This window comes from Rattus rattus, chromosome 15 (assembly GCF_011064425.1).
Source record: "Rattus rattus isolate New Zealand chromosome 15, Rrattus_CSIRO_v1, whole genome shotgun sequence".
Lineage (NCBI taxonomy): Eukaryota > Metazoa > Chordata > Mammalia > Rodentia > Muridae > Rattus > Rattus rattus.
Window position 1 is genome coordinate 9,428,420 of NC_046168.1, and position 15,924 is coordinate 9,444,343.

At 43.6% G+C, this 15,924-nt stretch overlaps 1 protein-coding gene across 1 annotated transcript in view; it reads left to right on the top strand.

Moving 5' to 3' along the window:
• Positions 1-3,389: 3,389 nt before the first annotated feature.
• Etf1 (eukaryotic translation termination factor 1) overlaps positions 3,390-15,924 on the top strand; it is a 28,277-nt gene continuing 15,742 nt past the window's right edge. Inside the window, exons 1-2 of the mRNA XM_032885390.1 lie at positions 3,390-3,534; positions 3,695-3,798. Coding sequence (XP_032741281.1) covers positions 3,713-3,798 — 86 coding nt within the window. The 5' untranslated portion in view covers positions 3,390-3,534; positions 3,695-3,712. The remainder of the gene's footprint in view (positions 3,535-3,694; positions 3,799-15,924) is intronic.

Sequence of the window (15,924 nt, forward strand, 5' to 3'; positions counted from 1 at the left end):
CTTGAAAGTCTGACAACTATTTCACAAATGTAATGGCAGATTACAAGCGATTGAGCTTGCAGCGTCAAGCTCTTTTATTAGCATCAATCCATTCAGACAGGTATAACCCTCACATCTATAAGCAACTTCCTGTAGGCCCTACCTCAAAGATTTATTAAAGCCACAGCTTTCTTACTTTCTAGGTTTCTCTATTATGCTATTTTCATGAGTGGATTAATATTCCTTCAACTTTAAAACCTTCAAATCTAAGTCTTAGAGAAGCTGGGACATAACAAAAACCGCATTAATAGTATAGTGAACACTTTACATACAGATTGAATTAACATTTACCTTCCACATTTCATATTCATGCTTAACCATAAAAGTATTTCAGCATGCATTGTATATGATCCCCATAGTTATCAAAATCAGACGATCTAACATTGATTCATTTTCATATATAATTCATATTAAGACTTCCATCAAGTATGTGCCTCACACCTGTCCCAACGTCTAGGAGGCTGAGGGACTCCCGAAGTTTGCAGCCAGGTTGGAGTGCAGTTAGACCCTGTCTTGAAAACAGTAAAAGCAATCCCTTTGATCAGAGCACATGAGTCCTAAAATAACATCTTAAATTCTTAAAGCAGAAATAACCAGGCACCGAATGTAAAACCAGATACTAATAAGTTTTCTGGGTGTTGAGGAATGGCTTTACACACAATTAGCGTACACACGGTCACTCAACTAGGGCCCCAGCCTTTTCATAGTTTATCATTTTTAAACATAATGGTTTTAATTTTTTTATGTGCATGTGTCCGCCTGCATGTATATATGTGCACCACATGTGCCCTGGAACTGGAATAAAGCCATTATTTGGATGCTGGGATCAAACCCACATTCTTCTTGAGGAGCAGCCAATGTAAATATTCTTAGCTGCCGAACCATCTGTCAGATCACCCCACCCCAACCCCCATGTCATCCACAACACACACACACACACACACGTTTCTCTGTATAGCCCTCTGTCCAGTATCCCTAAAGCAGGCTGTCATTGAAGGCAAGAGACCTGCCTGCCTCTGCCTCCAAAGTGCTGGAATTAAAGGTGTTCAACACCACAACCAGCCCCAATACCTCCAACCCCACTCCATTTTTAAAAATTATTCACTTGAGACAGGGTCACATAGCCCAGGCTGCCCTTAAATTTATTCAGTAGCTTGGACAGCCCTTGAACTCAAGATCCTCCTGCCTCGATTTTTTTTTTTTTTCTTTTTTCTTTTTTTCGGAGCTGGGGACCGAACCCAGGGCCTTGCGCTTGCTAGGCAAGTGCCTGCCTCGATTTTTTAAGAATAGGGATTTTAGGCCTTCCCCTGCTACCCAGGTCCAATTTATTTGTTTGAGATGGTAGTCTATGTTTCCTGAGCTTGTCTCCAATTCCTGAACTGAACTGACCATCTCAATCTCTGTAGAGTAGGTGTTACTAGCTACACTCTACTCTAGGTGTAGCTAGAACTACAAGCAGGCACCACACACAGGCTTTTCACTCCCAGTGATAGTAGAAATTCAGAGCTTTGTTACTATGCCAGGCAAATGTTCTACCACTATACAAAAATCTATTGTGGGACACTGGGGCAGAAAAACAACAGAGTGGCAACAACAATGTATCACTTAAAGACAACTTAGGAAAGGGTTGCAGATACAGAGCATTTAGGTGGTACAGTGTTTTCCAGCATCCTTAATATCCAGGAAAGACACTTTCCATTCTACTGTTTACATTCAACCTCTGTGGCCAAAGGCCTAAGTTTTTTCCATATTAAGCACCAGCTGGGTGTTCAGGTCAGTTCGAACACTACCTGGAGTTAAACACAATCCCACAAGTAGAGGGTGGTCTCTAGTCTACCCCAGCTTTGGATGCCCATTAAGAGTTCCAGGTTAAGACCTATGCACCTGACAGGTCTGGCTGGGTTTGATATCTTGCTAGAGTGGCTCACAGAATTCAAGGCAACAATTTATCCTTTCCAAAGGCTATTACAAAAGATACAGAATAACAGCTTGATGATACATGGAATAAGGTCAAGGAGGGTTCTGGGCCCGGGACCTGTGTGTCCTCTGGTTCTTCCTGCTATGATGAATCCTGCAGATGAATCCACTGCCTTTCAAATGGTAGGCTTGGCCCCAATGTCTTCTTCCCCTGCTGCTGCAGCACTCTGCCTTTTTTGTATCTCCTCAAATATGTTAGACTCCCTCTGACAAAATTACTCATTCTCCATGCCTCATTTCAGAATTAGATTTCTTGTCATACACTCTCAGAGTTCCTAAAGTACTTAAATATTTCTGCAGTTATTTTTTCATATAAAATATGAAAAAATTATCTGGGCTTAGTGGTTCACCTGTAATCCCATCATTCAGAAGACTGGGGCATGAGTATCGTCAGAGTTTAAAGTCAACATTAAGATCCTGTCTCAAACACACTAAAGTCTACTAAAGATTACGAGCGATTACAAACTCAACTAGACTGTGAACTCCATTAGGATTTCATTACTTACTCTGTTCACTTTTATTCCTAGGAAAACGAGATCTAGTAATTGCTTCGAGGTCAAATATTTGAATGCACCCAAGTTAAGCGAAAGGAGACAATTGGAAAGCTTAACTCATAAAGTAAAAGTTCTAATTCTCCCCACCTCCACGCTCAACAGTTAAGAACAAAACACGCATGCTCTCAGATATCTTGGGTATCCAATCTCAGGCAACCCCTGACTCCTTCAAGCCCCAAAAGTCCTAAATCCAAAGTGAACCCATATTAGTTAGCACTGAAACATTTCTTCACCCCTGAGCAGTCGATAGGCTCCAGGATCGGCGAAGTTTCTGATCTCGACCTATCGCCAGGATTCTGAACTTTCGTTCGCGAAGACACGATGCACAAACAGCCCGCCGCACTCGAGTCAGCAAGCGATAAAGTTGAACCTCATTGAGACGTTTCCTCCACTCTTCTTTAACGCCGTTGACCTCACGTTCGTACGTACGTGTCCGAGAAACTAGATTTGCGTCGTAGAGCTTCAGATATCCATTTGGGTCAAGGGGGAAGAACGAAAGACGACAATCTCCCTCTCTCTCTCCCTTTAAGAAGCACCCCCATTCTAGCCCATAGAAGCTGGGGAAATGCTCGCGAGAGCCACGGAATTCCGCCCGCTTCCTCCTCCAGGAGAGCCGGGCCGGAAGGAAGACGAGACCTCCCGCTCCCCGGCCGATACCTCACAAGGCAGCGAGGCCGCAGAGGCAGCCAATCAGATTGCCTCTTGTAAGCAAAGGCGCGGAGAGCCAATGGGAAGTCGCGGCGCGCGCAGAGGCTCTCTTCAGCGCACCGGCCCCCTCCCTTCCGCCCGCCGCCTTCCACTCCGCCCCTGGCGGAGGAAGTGAGATCAGAGGCCCCATGTGAGCGGATTGCAACACATGCAGCTGCCTGGAGAGAGGGAGCCGGTGTCCTACGTCAGAGCCGCCGCCGCCGCGGAGCCGCCGCCGGGGAGGAGCAGCCGCTACCGCCCAGGACTGGGCCCTTAGGTAAAGCGGGCGTAGGAAAGGCCGGCGCCCTATGCGGCGGGCCGTCGGGGCGGGGAGAGGAGGGCAGCTCGGGGGGTGGTGAAGAAGGGGGCCGCTCTGCCCCAGCGGCGGCGCTAACTCTGTGGTCTTGGTGTCTCCGGGCCCCGCCGGGCCGCTCTAGGGAGGAGGAGGCGAGAAGATGGCGGACGACCCCAGTGCTGCCGATAGGAACGTGGAGATCTGGAAGATCAAGAAGCTCATTAAGAGCTTGGAGGCGGCCCGCGGGTGAGCGCCGCGTCCGGCACCCCCGTGCCCTCTTGGATCCCGGACCCCTCAGGATGGCCGCCCCCGCGCCGCATGGCCGGATGAGGAGAACCCGGCACTAGCCAACTCCCGCCTTCTGGACCTCTGGGTAGTAGCCTCTGACTGGAGGGCGAGGGTCGGCGCGGCTGGCCAGAAAAGAAGTCCTTACTCCTCTTGGTGGTAATGAGCCTGGCTCCCACGGCTCAGATCACTCGGCCCTCTCTCCGGATAAAGCCACTGCTACTTTTGTACTCTTCTCGGGCCTTTAAATCCAGCTCCTCACTTTTAGGGCTCCTGGTGCTGCTACCCAACTTGGGTACTTGTTGGGGGAAAGTAACTTGGCGTTCCTTCCGAACGCCCTACCCTGATTTCCTCTCTTCCTCTCCCTTCACGTTTCTCAGCCAGGCCTCATTAAAATGGCCTCCCCCACTTAGACCTAAAGTCCCGTGTGGGTGAAGTTTTGATAGGGTGTAAAAGAGAGTCGGCCAAACGAGACCTTCCTTTTCTTGGCTCCCCTTTATTTCTCTGGGTCATAGACCTCTCTGAAGATGACTTCCCCTAAGTTTTCTAGTTATCCGGAGCTTCCTGGGTTTAGCTGTTCCAAGACCCGCCTATAAACCGAAAACGCCAGCATGTGTGGGATAGAGTGGTGGTGGTTTTTGTTAACAAATCTGTTAGGTGCATATTCAAGAGAAATCCAAGTAATAGAGTCCCTGATGGCTTTTCTGTGAAACTTCTTGGGACAGACACTCTCCAGTTTCCTGATGGAGTAACAGTGCTTGTGGAAATTCAAAACTCACTTAAAGTGAGCTTAAGTTTTTATAAGTGAGTCTCTTAAGTTTTTCTAAGAATTCGTAGGTGTGTCCCTGGGTGTGTGAATAAGGTTGAAAGTAGCCATATGTTTGTTTTGTGCGAAAGTGTGCCAGAGGTGTGTTTCTTCCATGTGTTGCTATGTTTTGTTACTTTACCAGTTAAGAAACTTTTTACTACTTGGGGTATCCTCACCCTAAAAGTGGAACATTGTATAATCCTGCACTCCAGAGCATTCTTATAACTGAGTGACTTTCTTCAGATGCCATGTAGAAAGTCACTTTTAGCACACAAACGATACATTCTGGTTTTCAGCCGGAGTTTGTCATTGGTGGATAGGTTGACATTGATACCATGACCATCTTAGCGCTGCGCTCATTAACTTTTTAAGTGGATTCTGGTTGATTCCTCTATGGTTTTGCTGTAGTGCTTCATTCTTAATAAGTGAGGAACACTTACTCTGTTAAGGATTAGACTTCTGAAAGTTTGAACATATTTAGTGTGCTCATTCCTTTGATGAATTGTAAAAACTTGAGTTGAAGGTAGTTTTTTTTATTATTATTTCTTAGGGTATTTTTTTTTTAAATTTACTTGAATATAAAGACTTCCTGATAGAAACTCGTAACGTGTGGTAGAATGGAGATAAAAATCCCAATGTAAAAATACTGTATTAGGAATGTTGATAGAGATCGTGGTTTGTTGTGATGCCTACCTAGAATTAGCCAGGTACTTTTGTTTCAATAGGCTGTCTTCTGTTGTGTTACTTGAAGCTTTCTCTTGGGTATTGACATTTATGGATTACTTCTGTTAACATTGTTACAAATTGGAATTGAACCTGTAGGTTGTCTGGGCGCTTTCTTTTAGGCAGGTTCTTGGATTCGAATTTGGATACAATGCATTCTTTGAATTCCTTACTAATTTGTTTGTTTGAGTGAAGTAACATTGAAGATAACACTGTTCACTAAGCTACATTCATTTTTCTTAGATTTATTCGTTCCTAGCCTTAGTTTCTAACTACATGAAGTTTTAAAGCTCTCTTAAAAGCCTTTGGAAACTTTATTTTCTAGTTTAGAGAAGTTCAGTGGGGTTTGAAACACACTAAAGAATATTTTAGTCAGGATTACGCTGTCTAAAATAGCTAGGAATTCTAAACAATGTGGTTTATCATTTTGTCCTACTTTGCTTAATTTATCAAGGATTTGGTTGCACCTTGAGCACATAGTAAATATTAAAGTTCTGTCTATTTCTGGTGTTAAGTCAGGGACTCAAAAGTTTATTGTATATGGCTCAGAACTTTTTTTCTTAGTACAGTGGCAAGATTTAGTTTTCATTCTGAGTTGTGTTAGACTTTAGCTTTTCATAGTGTTTTGTACCCAAAAAAAAAAAAAATAGTGTTTTTGTTTGTTAGTTTGTTTTTTGTTTTTTTTTTTTTTGTTTTTTTGTTTTTTTTAAGCCAGCTGGCCTCCAACTCATCGTGTGACTGACTGAAGTTAGCTTGCCCTCCTGATCTACTTTTGTGCCCCAGGTGCTGGTGTTACAGGCATGTGCTGCTATGCCTGGCTAATACTAAACTATTCACTTGTGGTGAGCATGAAAGACAAATTGCGTGGCGAATGGATCTGTATGCGCCAGTATTGGGGGTCTTCCAGTTAGACTTCAGTAGTAAAAACTGAAGTGTGTTGTCAGCTGCAGTTAGCACAGGACAGAAGGTAGTGATGGATGCCTAGAATTGTCTGTGAAATGAAAAGGAACTTGTGGGCTAGATTAGGATGTAGGTCTAGGATGTGCCTCCCCTGTCCCATTAACTTTTGCTCTTCTCTTTGTATGTGCGTGGTCAACTTTGAAAAGATGGCTTTCCCCTACCTTAGGTCAAGTTCTGGGGCTAGGGGTTTTTTGTTTTGTTTTGTTTTTTGAGTCAGATTCTCGCTGTAGCCTTGGCTGGCCTGGAATTCAGTATATAGCCCAGGATGGCCTCCAGCTCATACAGATTTGCATGTCTTTGTTCATACCTGCTATCTATCACTGCACCCACCCTAAACACTAATTTTACAGTTTGTCAGAATAAGTAATTTTGAAGTTTACTCAGTCAATATGTGGTTATCTTTTGGTATATAACCAAATGTACTATAGTTTAAAAAGAACTACCCACAAAATGGACTCAATAGTTAAAACACATTGACAGGATGAGGTAACCACAAAATTATTGAGCATTTTGTCATAGACACTTTGGAGTAATACATGTCATTTATTATTCACAACAATAAATGTCACCATTTGATACCCACAGTAATAAGGCTGAGGTTTTAGATAACCTCCTGTTCTGAATGTCATGGTATAAACTGTTAAACAAGATGGGCATAAGCTACAGAGACCTATTTGACCTGTGATGGGCTATTCTAAGCTTTGGTTCCCACACGTGTAATGGTGTAGTAGTCCGAATATATGCAGATTCTAACTTGTGAACTAATGGTGCTGTTTTTGTGTTCTTCAAAATTTCCAAGACTGGTCTTTTAGTTGTTCTTTTGCCTTTTGAGACAGTTTCTCTGTGTAGTCCTGCCTGTCCTGGAACTCACTCTGTAGATCAGGCTGGCCTCACCTACCTCCTGAGCACTGGGATTAAAGGTGTGTACTGACACCGCCAGGCTACAAGACTAGTCTTAATATTTATTCTGAGCCCAGCAGGCCGAATTGTTTGTGAAATGGCCAAAGTACTAAAGGGAGAACTCGGAGTGACCCTGTTTCATAGCATCTGGTTGAAGTTGGTTCCACTGAACCTGCTTTGTTGTCCTTTGAGTGAGGTTGAGTATGGGGTGTACTTGAGGATAACCAGTCGGGGTGTGTGTGTGTGTGTAAAAGATTCCCTTCCCAACCGTGTTTATGGTTACTCTTGATATAGTCTCCAAAGTCGGCTCTAAGGAAAAACGTGTACATGGCCGAAACGGATCTAGGACCATGTGAGTTGAGCCACAGTTGATTTCAAGTAAGGAACTTAGAGCAGATGAACATTTCTAGGCCTTTTCATTTTTCTCTTTGAGATATGGTCTCCTGCGTTCTGGGCTAGGCTTGAACTCTTGGTCTTCCTGCCTCCATCTTCCAAGAGCAGAGGTTACAGGCATGAGTCACCATGACCAGCCTCACTCTAACTGCTGAGAAAGGAATGGCCCCTAGTTCAAGGTCAGTTGGCTACAGGAGGCTGTTCTATACACATTTTTCTCCTATCTTGGGGTGGGGGGTGTTATTTTATTTCTCAATATTTTTTAAAATTCTTTTTTAAATGGGTTTTAAAGATACTTCAGTAAGGTTTAAGCGTGAGGGTTAAGAGAGAATGTGTTACTCAGAAGAATATAAGATACACTCAGAAAGCGGTGTGGGCTTTTCAGAACAAGGTGGCTGTGACTGGGCTAGGATCTAGCTTTGTGTATGGTTTTCAGCATTTCCTCCAAAAAGAAAGTCCGCAAAGTAATAACCTTACAGTCGTTCTTTCTTGTCATTCCTCTCTCCATCCCTCCCTCCTCCCTCCTCCCTCCTTTCCTGTTTGGTATACTCTGCAATTGCAAATGTGTATTGAAGAAGGATATTAGAGATTGAACTCAGTTTGGAACAAGGACTCCTACCACTGAGTGAACATTCCAAGCCATTTTAATGATGCTGGTTCTGTTGCAAAGGATTGAACTCAAGACCTGTCCATTCTAGGCAAGCACCCTGTTTCTATGCCCCAAACCTCAGCCCTCAGAGACAAGAATGAATCTCACTCACTTTGTACTCCTGGCTTGTCTCATACTTTGACAGCTCTCCTCATAGGTGATCATATAACTACCTAGAGCATTAAAGATCCAGCTTCTGAAAAGGGGCTTTAATTCATCTTTTTTTTTTTTCTTTTCTTTTTTTCGGAGGTGGGGACCGAACCCAGGGCCTTGTGTTTGCTAGGCAAGCGCTCTACCACTGAGCTAAATCCCCAACCCTTTATTCATCTCTTATCTTGTGTGCTACACTGCTATCTTATTTTAAAAATTATTAAGAGTCTAATTAGAATATGATTTAGGAAGAAAAGAATATAAAACTGCAGTGGTCTGTTTGGACTATTTTAAGTTTTGATTTTTATGCATAGAAATCTCGGATTGTTAGTGATGATGTAATGAGGGTTAAAATGTCTAACACTGTATTTCTCATACAGTGAGCCTTACTAGGTAGCCTCCACTGACTATTCGTTGGGATTATAAGCATGTGCCATTATTCCCAACTACAAATGTTGGTGCTTTCCTGTTACATACATTGATCCTTTAGAAATATCTTAGAGGAACTAGGTCTAAAGGCACAGGATTAATTTAGCTACCTGTGAGGCTGAGGCAGGAGGTTGTTGCATGTTCAAAGTTTGCCTGAGTAACTAAATGACATCCGGACTCAAAATAAAATATAAAAAGCAATCGTGCTGTCACTCTGGTATAGTGCTTGACGATCCTGGGTACAATCCTTTACCTAGTCCTACCAAAAAATAGAAATAACCTATTAGATCATTATATTAAGAAGTGAGAACAGAGAGATGGGGTTCAGAATACAAGTTAGTCATAAAGCAGTTGCCTAGCATACACAAAGGCCCAAAGTTAATTCTGAACACTGAAGAAAAAAATATTGGGGGACTAGTAAAACAGCTCAGTTAATAAAAGTACTTGCAAACTTAGGCTCTCACCCCCACATGAGAGCTGAGTGTGCTAGTTTGCCCCTGTGATCCTAGAACTGGGGGCATAGAAACAGGAAAGTATGGGCCAGCGAATCTTGCTGATTACAGGTTCAGCAAGAGACGGTCTCAAAAAATTATGGTGGAGAACAATTGAGAAAAGCTGTTGTTCTCTGGTATCCATGTGCATCAGCACACAGAAAGAAATGGGCAAAGAGGGAAGGGGTTGAGGACAGCATCTATAATAAGATGTCGTCTTCCTCGGATACCTTCCACACTCTCCTTCAGAACAGATCTAAACAGCTGTGGGATTCTGGACACGTAGATCTAATGAACAAGCAAGCACTCTGAGTTTCAAGTCTTGACAGACTTTGCATTGTGGTAGGATATAGTTATTCTTCCATGGAAGGAAAACTCTTTAGACATACTCCTCAGTCAGCAAGAGTGCATTAGAGTACATGTAAAGCAGAATGAAGTAAGCAGATAAGCCAATTGGATCCTTTAACAGGATGAATATTTTTCTTTGAACTTAGGGGTTGAGGGTATTGCTGCATGCCAGTTATGGTAAGATACTTGCTTAATTGTTAACTTTATAGCAGGGTTTTTAATGGTCTAGATTCTGCTTGAAGGTTGAGAAGAAAAGTTTTGCCTGCCAATTACCAGGTCTGTCCAGTTGATCATTTCCAGCAGCAATTTCTACTCTCCAGGAATCTCAGAATAGAATCTTCTCCTAGGATACATTCTGTAGGTGTCTTCATTCTTTAGCAGCCTGCTATCTTAAGAGGGAGTAAGGGGGTTGGAAAGTTCGAAGCTCTTTTCTATCAGGTTAGAACTTATGTGTGACTTCCCACTCAGGCACCAAGAGCTCCGTGAATCTGCCTCTAGTAACAGGCTTTATCTTTGCCATATGACATACTTTGGACCCTTAGCTACTCTCTTTATTCTGTGGCCGTTCCTATTATGTTCAGTGGGCGTGGCATTTTGGGGTTCCTGACAATTCTTTCTTGCCCTGCAGATAACTTGGAGTTATCGGCCTAGGTTTGGTGTTTAGAAACAGGGTTTTGCTTTGTTGTCCACACTAGTCTTGAGCTCTCCACAATCCTTTTATACAAGCCTCCCAAGTGCTAGCATTTTTATAGGTGTCTTCCTCAGAACTCACTCAGTCGACCAGGCAGATCCACCTGCCTCTGCCTCCCAAGAGCTGAGAAATTAAAGAGGTGCACCCTTACACCTGATAGAAAATTTATTTGGAAGGAGAGGGAGTTAAGACAGTTTCTCTGTATCCCTGACAGTTCTAGAACTCACTTTGTAGACTAGATTACTGAGATCAGCCTGCTTCTGCCTTCCAAGTACTAGGATTAAAGACTTGTGCCACCACCACAGGGCTAAAGGGTTTGGTTTGGTTTTTTTTCTTAATGAGAACATGGTGTGCTAACCATCCCTGGAATGGTGACACAAACCATTTTCGGTCCCAGTAAGTACTGAGTAACACAGTAGTTTGAGGGGTTAGTGCAGACAAGAATTTTTGGGACAGGGTGTCATTAGCCCAGGCTAATCTAGAGCTCATAGGCACCCTGGTGTTTTAGCCTCCCAAATTCTGTGATTTCAGGCCCAGTTTACAGTCTTGAATGAGGTATTGGAAACTATCCAAAAAGAATAATTATGTAACTAAATACTTAGATAAAAGTTAGAAAGTATCTTAGCAAGTCAGGTAGTTTGTTTTTAATGTTAGTGCCAAGGAGGGGGGAAGATGGCGGAGCAGTTAAGATCCTGTTTTTTCTAAGGATTGTTACTTTGTAAGCCAAACGAGAAGGAAACCTAACCATACTTGTAAACTCCAGAATCGAGGACGCTGGGCAGATGGATCACCAGTTCAAAACCAATCTGAGCAATGAGACCTTTTCTCAGAAGAGAAGATTACTTTGTGCGTGTTTAGCATGTTCAAGGCACTGCAGAAAAGTCAGATTGGGCATTCATGCTGTATTATGTGGCTGATAGGTAATCTTTGGCATGGAAGAATAAAGCTGTGACTGCAGTTTAATAGCTGTCATTGCGGTATTTCATTGTTCTGACGTAAGGTCTCTGAAACTGACAGTCCTGTCTCTATTTCCCTGTGGCCGGGGTGCTTCATTCTTTCTTGTTTTATCCTGGAGATTGATTGTTACAAAAATTTTGTATTGTAAATTGAACCCAAGATCTGTAATGCTAGGCAAGTGCTCTTACACCGAGCTAAAGTCTTGGGCCCCCAAAATCTTTGATTTTTGTTGCTTTGATTTATTAATATATTCTAATTGTGTGTATGTGTGTGCGAGTGCACACACAGGTGCCCAAAGAGACGAGTCCAGATGAGTTACAGGGAGTTGTGAGCGGCCTGATTTGGATATTCGGCATTGAACTCAGCCTCTGGAAGAGTAGTGCTTGATCTTAATGGCTGAGCCATCTTTTCAGTCCCTAAAATTCATTCTTGTTTAAAAGCAAAGTCGCCTCAAATTGAGTGCAAAGTCTTAGTATTAGTTAATTGTTGGTACTGACCTCAGGATGCTGAAATAGTAGCAGAGGTTGTATATATGCCTGCCTAGTAAAGTTGGCACAATAGAATTTAATTAAGAATTGAGTGGAGCTGGAAAGGCGACGCGAGGTTAAGATCAGTGATTGTTACAGGCAATTTCTTAGTTGCTGTGCTTGAACATGGAACTGGGTCTTGGTAAAGCCAAGCACAAACTAAAAGGTTATGTCCTGGCCCTGATTTTATTTTTTGTATGCATGCCCAAAGTTTATGTATGTGTGGCACATGTGTTTAGAGCCCTCAAAAGTCAAACAAAGGTATTGAGTTCCCAAGAATTGGAGTTACTGGCGTTTGTGAGCCATTGTGAGGATGCTGAGAACCAGACCTGAGACCTCTGCCCGAGCGGTAGGCATTCTGAACCTCTGAGCGTCTTTCCAGTCCCTGGTGTTTTTAAGTAATTAAAACTACTTTTTCAAGGATAAGTAACTAGCATGCCTTTTAGCTCTATAACAAACCTCTCTTAATGAAACAAAAAGCTACTAGTGGCGTTCCACAGATAAAACTAAAGTCTGGAGAATATTTAGTTGTCTAATGCCAGGCAAGTTTAGAGGTCTTCTCAGTTTCTGTTCCCATCTTCTCATTTCAAATCTATGTTCTTGTTATGCACACTACCTTGGTTTTTGTTTATTTTCAGACAGAGTCTCACTCTGTGTCCCTGGCTGCCTGGGAGCTCACTGTAGACCAGGCGGGCCTCAAACTCAAGAGTTTGCCTCTGAGTGCTGGGATAGAAGGTGTGTTCTGCCGGGCCCAGCCACCATGCTTGCTCTTTTAATTTTTAGTTTTAAGTTATAGAGGTTGTATCCTATGCACCATGAGTATGCTTACAGAGACCAAAGGAAGGCATCAGACCCTCCAACTAGAATCCAGACAGCTGTGAGCCGCCATGCAGGTGCTGGGAATTGAACCCTGGTCCTCTGGAAGAGCAGCCAGCAGTCTTTTTCCAGTTTTGTTTGTTTTTAATGAACATTTGGTGGTGATAGCAATCCTGAAAGTGTGGATTAAAAAGATAACTTATGGGAGATTTGTAACTTCTGCTTTGTTTCAGAGTATTTCCACACTGGTCACAAAAGAGGGGTTTTCATTCATAGCTCCCTGGCTAGAGCCTGACAGTGAGATGCTAAGACTGGCTGTGATCGCAGTCTCCTTCTATTGCATTATTTTGAGAAAATTAGAAAAGTATTCCAGCTTCTGCTGCTTCCTGATGGAATATTCCAGTAGGTAGTGTTGGGATGTTGACCGAGGTAGAGAAACTTCCCTGTCGACAGTTCTTTAATGAGGGAAGGGAAAGCTACTAGCTGTCTAAATCTTTCCTTTCTGGGTTGTGTTTGTTCTATGTATTTACCCCGTTTACAAGGTTTTCCTCCCTGTGTCTCCCAGAAGTTAATCCTCTGGGTAAATCATTGAAGAGAATTCTTTGATAATGGAAATTACCCTCGTGAGCATGAGGACCTTGGGCTTGGGGGCTTTCTTTGTCTTCGGCGTTGCTCTGTGTCTAGCTTGTTTCTTAGGTCTGCCTTGAAGTTGTTAAGACATATATGAGTCATTGCTACACAACGTGATTCACTGGTGTTCTTTAAAAATTACATTCATTTCTTTTTGTGATGAAGGTTGTGTGGAGTTGAGGGGGTCAAAACAATCTGTTCTCTCCCGACATGTGGCTTCCAGGGGTTGAAGTGCCACTACCTGATGAACCGTCTATCTCACTGGCTGAGACAGGCTCTTACTTGGTTCCAAGCTAACCTGGAACTGAATGTAAATCAGGCTGGCCTCAAACTTAGGCCATCCTCCTGACTCTCTGTCTTCTAAAGTCTGGGGTTATAGGCATGCACTACTAGCTGGAGCATGCTGTCTAAGGACTTCTTTGTCCTTTTCCTCTGTGTGTGGGGTACACGTGTAGGTCAGAGGACAGCATCAGGTGTGACAGTGCCACCTTGTTAGAGAAGGGGTTTCTTGTTGCTTGGCTTCCTGTTTACGTAGTTTGTGAGAAACCTCCAGTCTGCTTTTCCTTTCACCAGAGGAGGGAGGGCTGCTCTTCTTTTTACATGGGTTCTAGAGATTCAAAACTCAGGTCCTCCAGCCCATAGGGTGAGTGTTTTCATCCCTGAGCCACCACCCCACCCACTGGCTCTAGGGCTCTCCCTATCTCTGCCCGGTCTCAGTTCTGGGGTTTCAGGCCTGCATTGCCACACGTGAGTGCTGAGGACTCCGTGCAGATCGCCATGCTTGCCGAGAGTGAGCTCTTTCCTCACTGAGTTACCTCCCCAACCTTGTGCTGGCTCTTTTCCTGCTACTTTTCACGTATGTACTTACGTGTGTGTGTGTTTGGGTTTTGAGGCACAGTCTTGCCATGTGACCCAGATTGGCTTGAGCTGTTTTGTGCTACTCTCCCTAATGCTGTTTGTTCATTTGGCTCTCCTTTAATTAATGTTTATTATTTAACTTACTTTATGTGTATAGGCCTTTAAGCAGCATGCAAGTGCCTGGTGACCTCACGGTCCAGAAAAGGCATCATATCCCTTGGAACTAGGCACTGTGTGAGCCACCATGTGGATAGTTGGAATGAAACCCCAGGTCTTCTTACTCTTAACTGCCAAGGCATCTCTCCAGGCCCCCTTACCAGCTCTTACTTAAGGTTTTTTGATTTTGGAATGGGAATATAATGACAGCAGAGAAGATGAACAAAAGACTATTAGAATTAAGCAGACCCAGTAGTAGTACACACTCTTAATTCCAGCACGTGGGAGACCAAGGCCGGCAGAGCTGCGTTGAGTGAGACCTGGTCTGCATGGGAGCTCCAGGCCAGCCAGGTGTGCAGAGCCAGATGTCTCGGACGGGGAGGTGGCAGCCATGAGAATACTCTCTAGCTTGGCTTTTGCGGTTAGCTTCTTTTTTCCTAGTGTCTGATGATCTAACTCAAACATGCGTGCATACTGTCCTTGTCTTCACACACACCAGAAGAGGGCATCAGATCTCATTACAGATGGCTGTGAGCCACCATGTGGTTGCTGGGATTTGAACTCAGGTCCTCTGGAAGAGCAGCCAGTGCTCTTAACCCCTGAGCCATCTCTCCAGCCCCCTCTCATTCTCGTAATAGGTGCTTGTTGTACATGAACATGAGATATTTAACTTCCTTTAGATTTTACTGTGTTTACACAGACTGGTCTGACAAGTTTGGCTGCTTGTGGATTAAATGAGTGCATCTGCTCCAAAACTTTCCTGGCAGGGCCAGTGTTAAAGCCAGCATAAAAACATGAGGTAACTTTAATAGTCTCAACTGTTACTTCCTAAGCCTTTGGAGTACTGGCATAAGGCACCACCATTCCCACCTAAGGCACTGTTTTTAATAATCTGTATTTCAGCTCTAGTCAAATGTCTTACAAAGGTGAGTTCAGAAACGTAAGGTTTCCCCCTACAGAGTAGAGAAGCTATACATGAAAACTAGTGAAAGGTAGTTTTGTTCCTAAGATTTGGTGGGTCTGAGAGGGATGGACACGTGCATCTTTGGGTGAAAAGACAGGGTGACTAGTGAGACTTAGAGCTAGGGTGGCAGCTCGAAAGTCCCGGAAGGCCTGTCCACATCTCATGGCCCCAGGGTTACAGACACATGTTTTATGTAGGTTCTGGGATATGAATTCATGTCCTCATGAAAACACTCTTATCCATGGAGCCAGTTTTAAACTTTCAGGTAGTATGTTTCAGAGTTAGCAATCTTGGTAGAAATATATCAACCAAAAAATTTCTGGCAAACGACATATACATCTGAACCTGTGGTTTGTTCTTGAGACGGGGACAGGCTCTTTCAGTGTAGTTTTGGCTGGCCTTGAACTCAGATCTGTCTCTGTCTCCTGTGTGGTGGGATTAGGGAGCATACCTGCGTGCCCTGAGCCCTACTTCTGAACCTTTTAAGCAATGGACTCCAGGAATGAGATCTCGTCCTATCACTAAGTGTTTACTTGCTTTATCTTCTCTGGGATGTTAAGTGGGTGTGCATGTAGGGGTGCCCTGCTGTTCTTACAGCAAAATTGTTTAATGACTGTTTATCATCTTAAGCCATCTT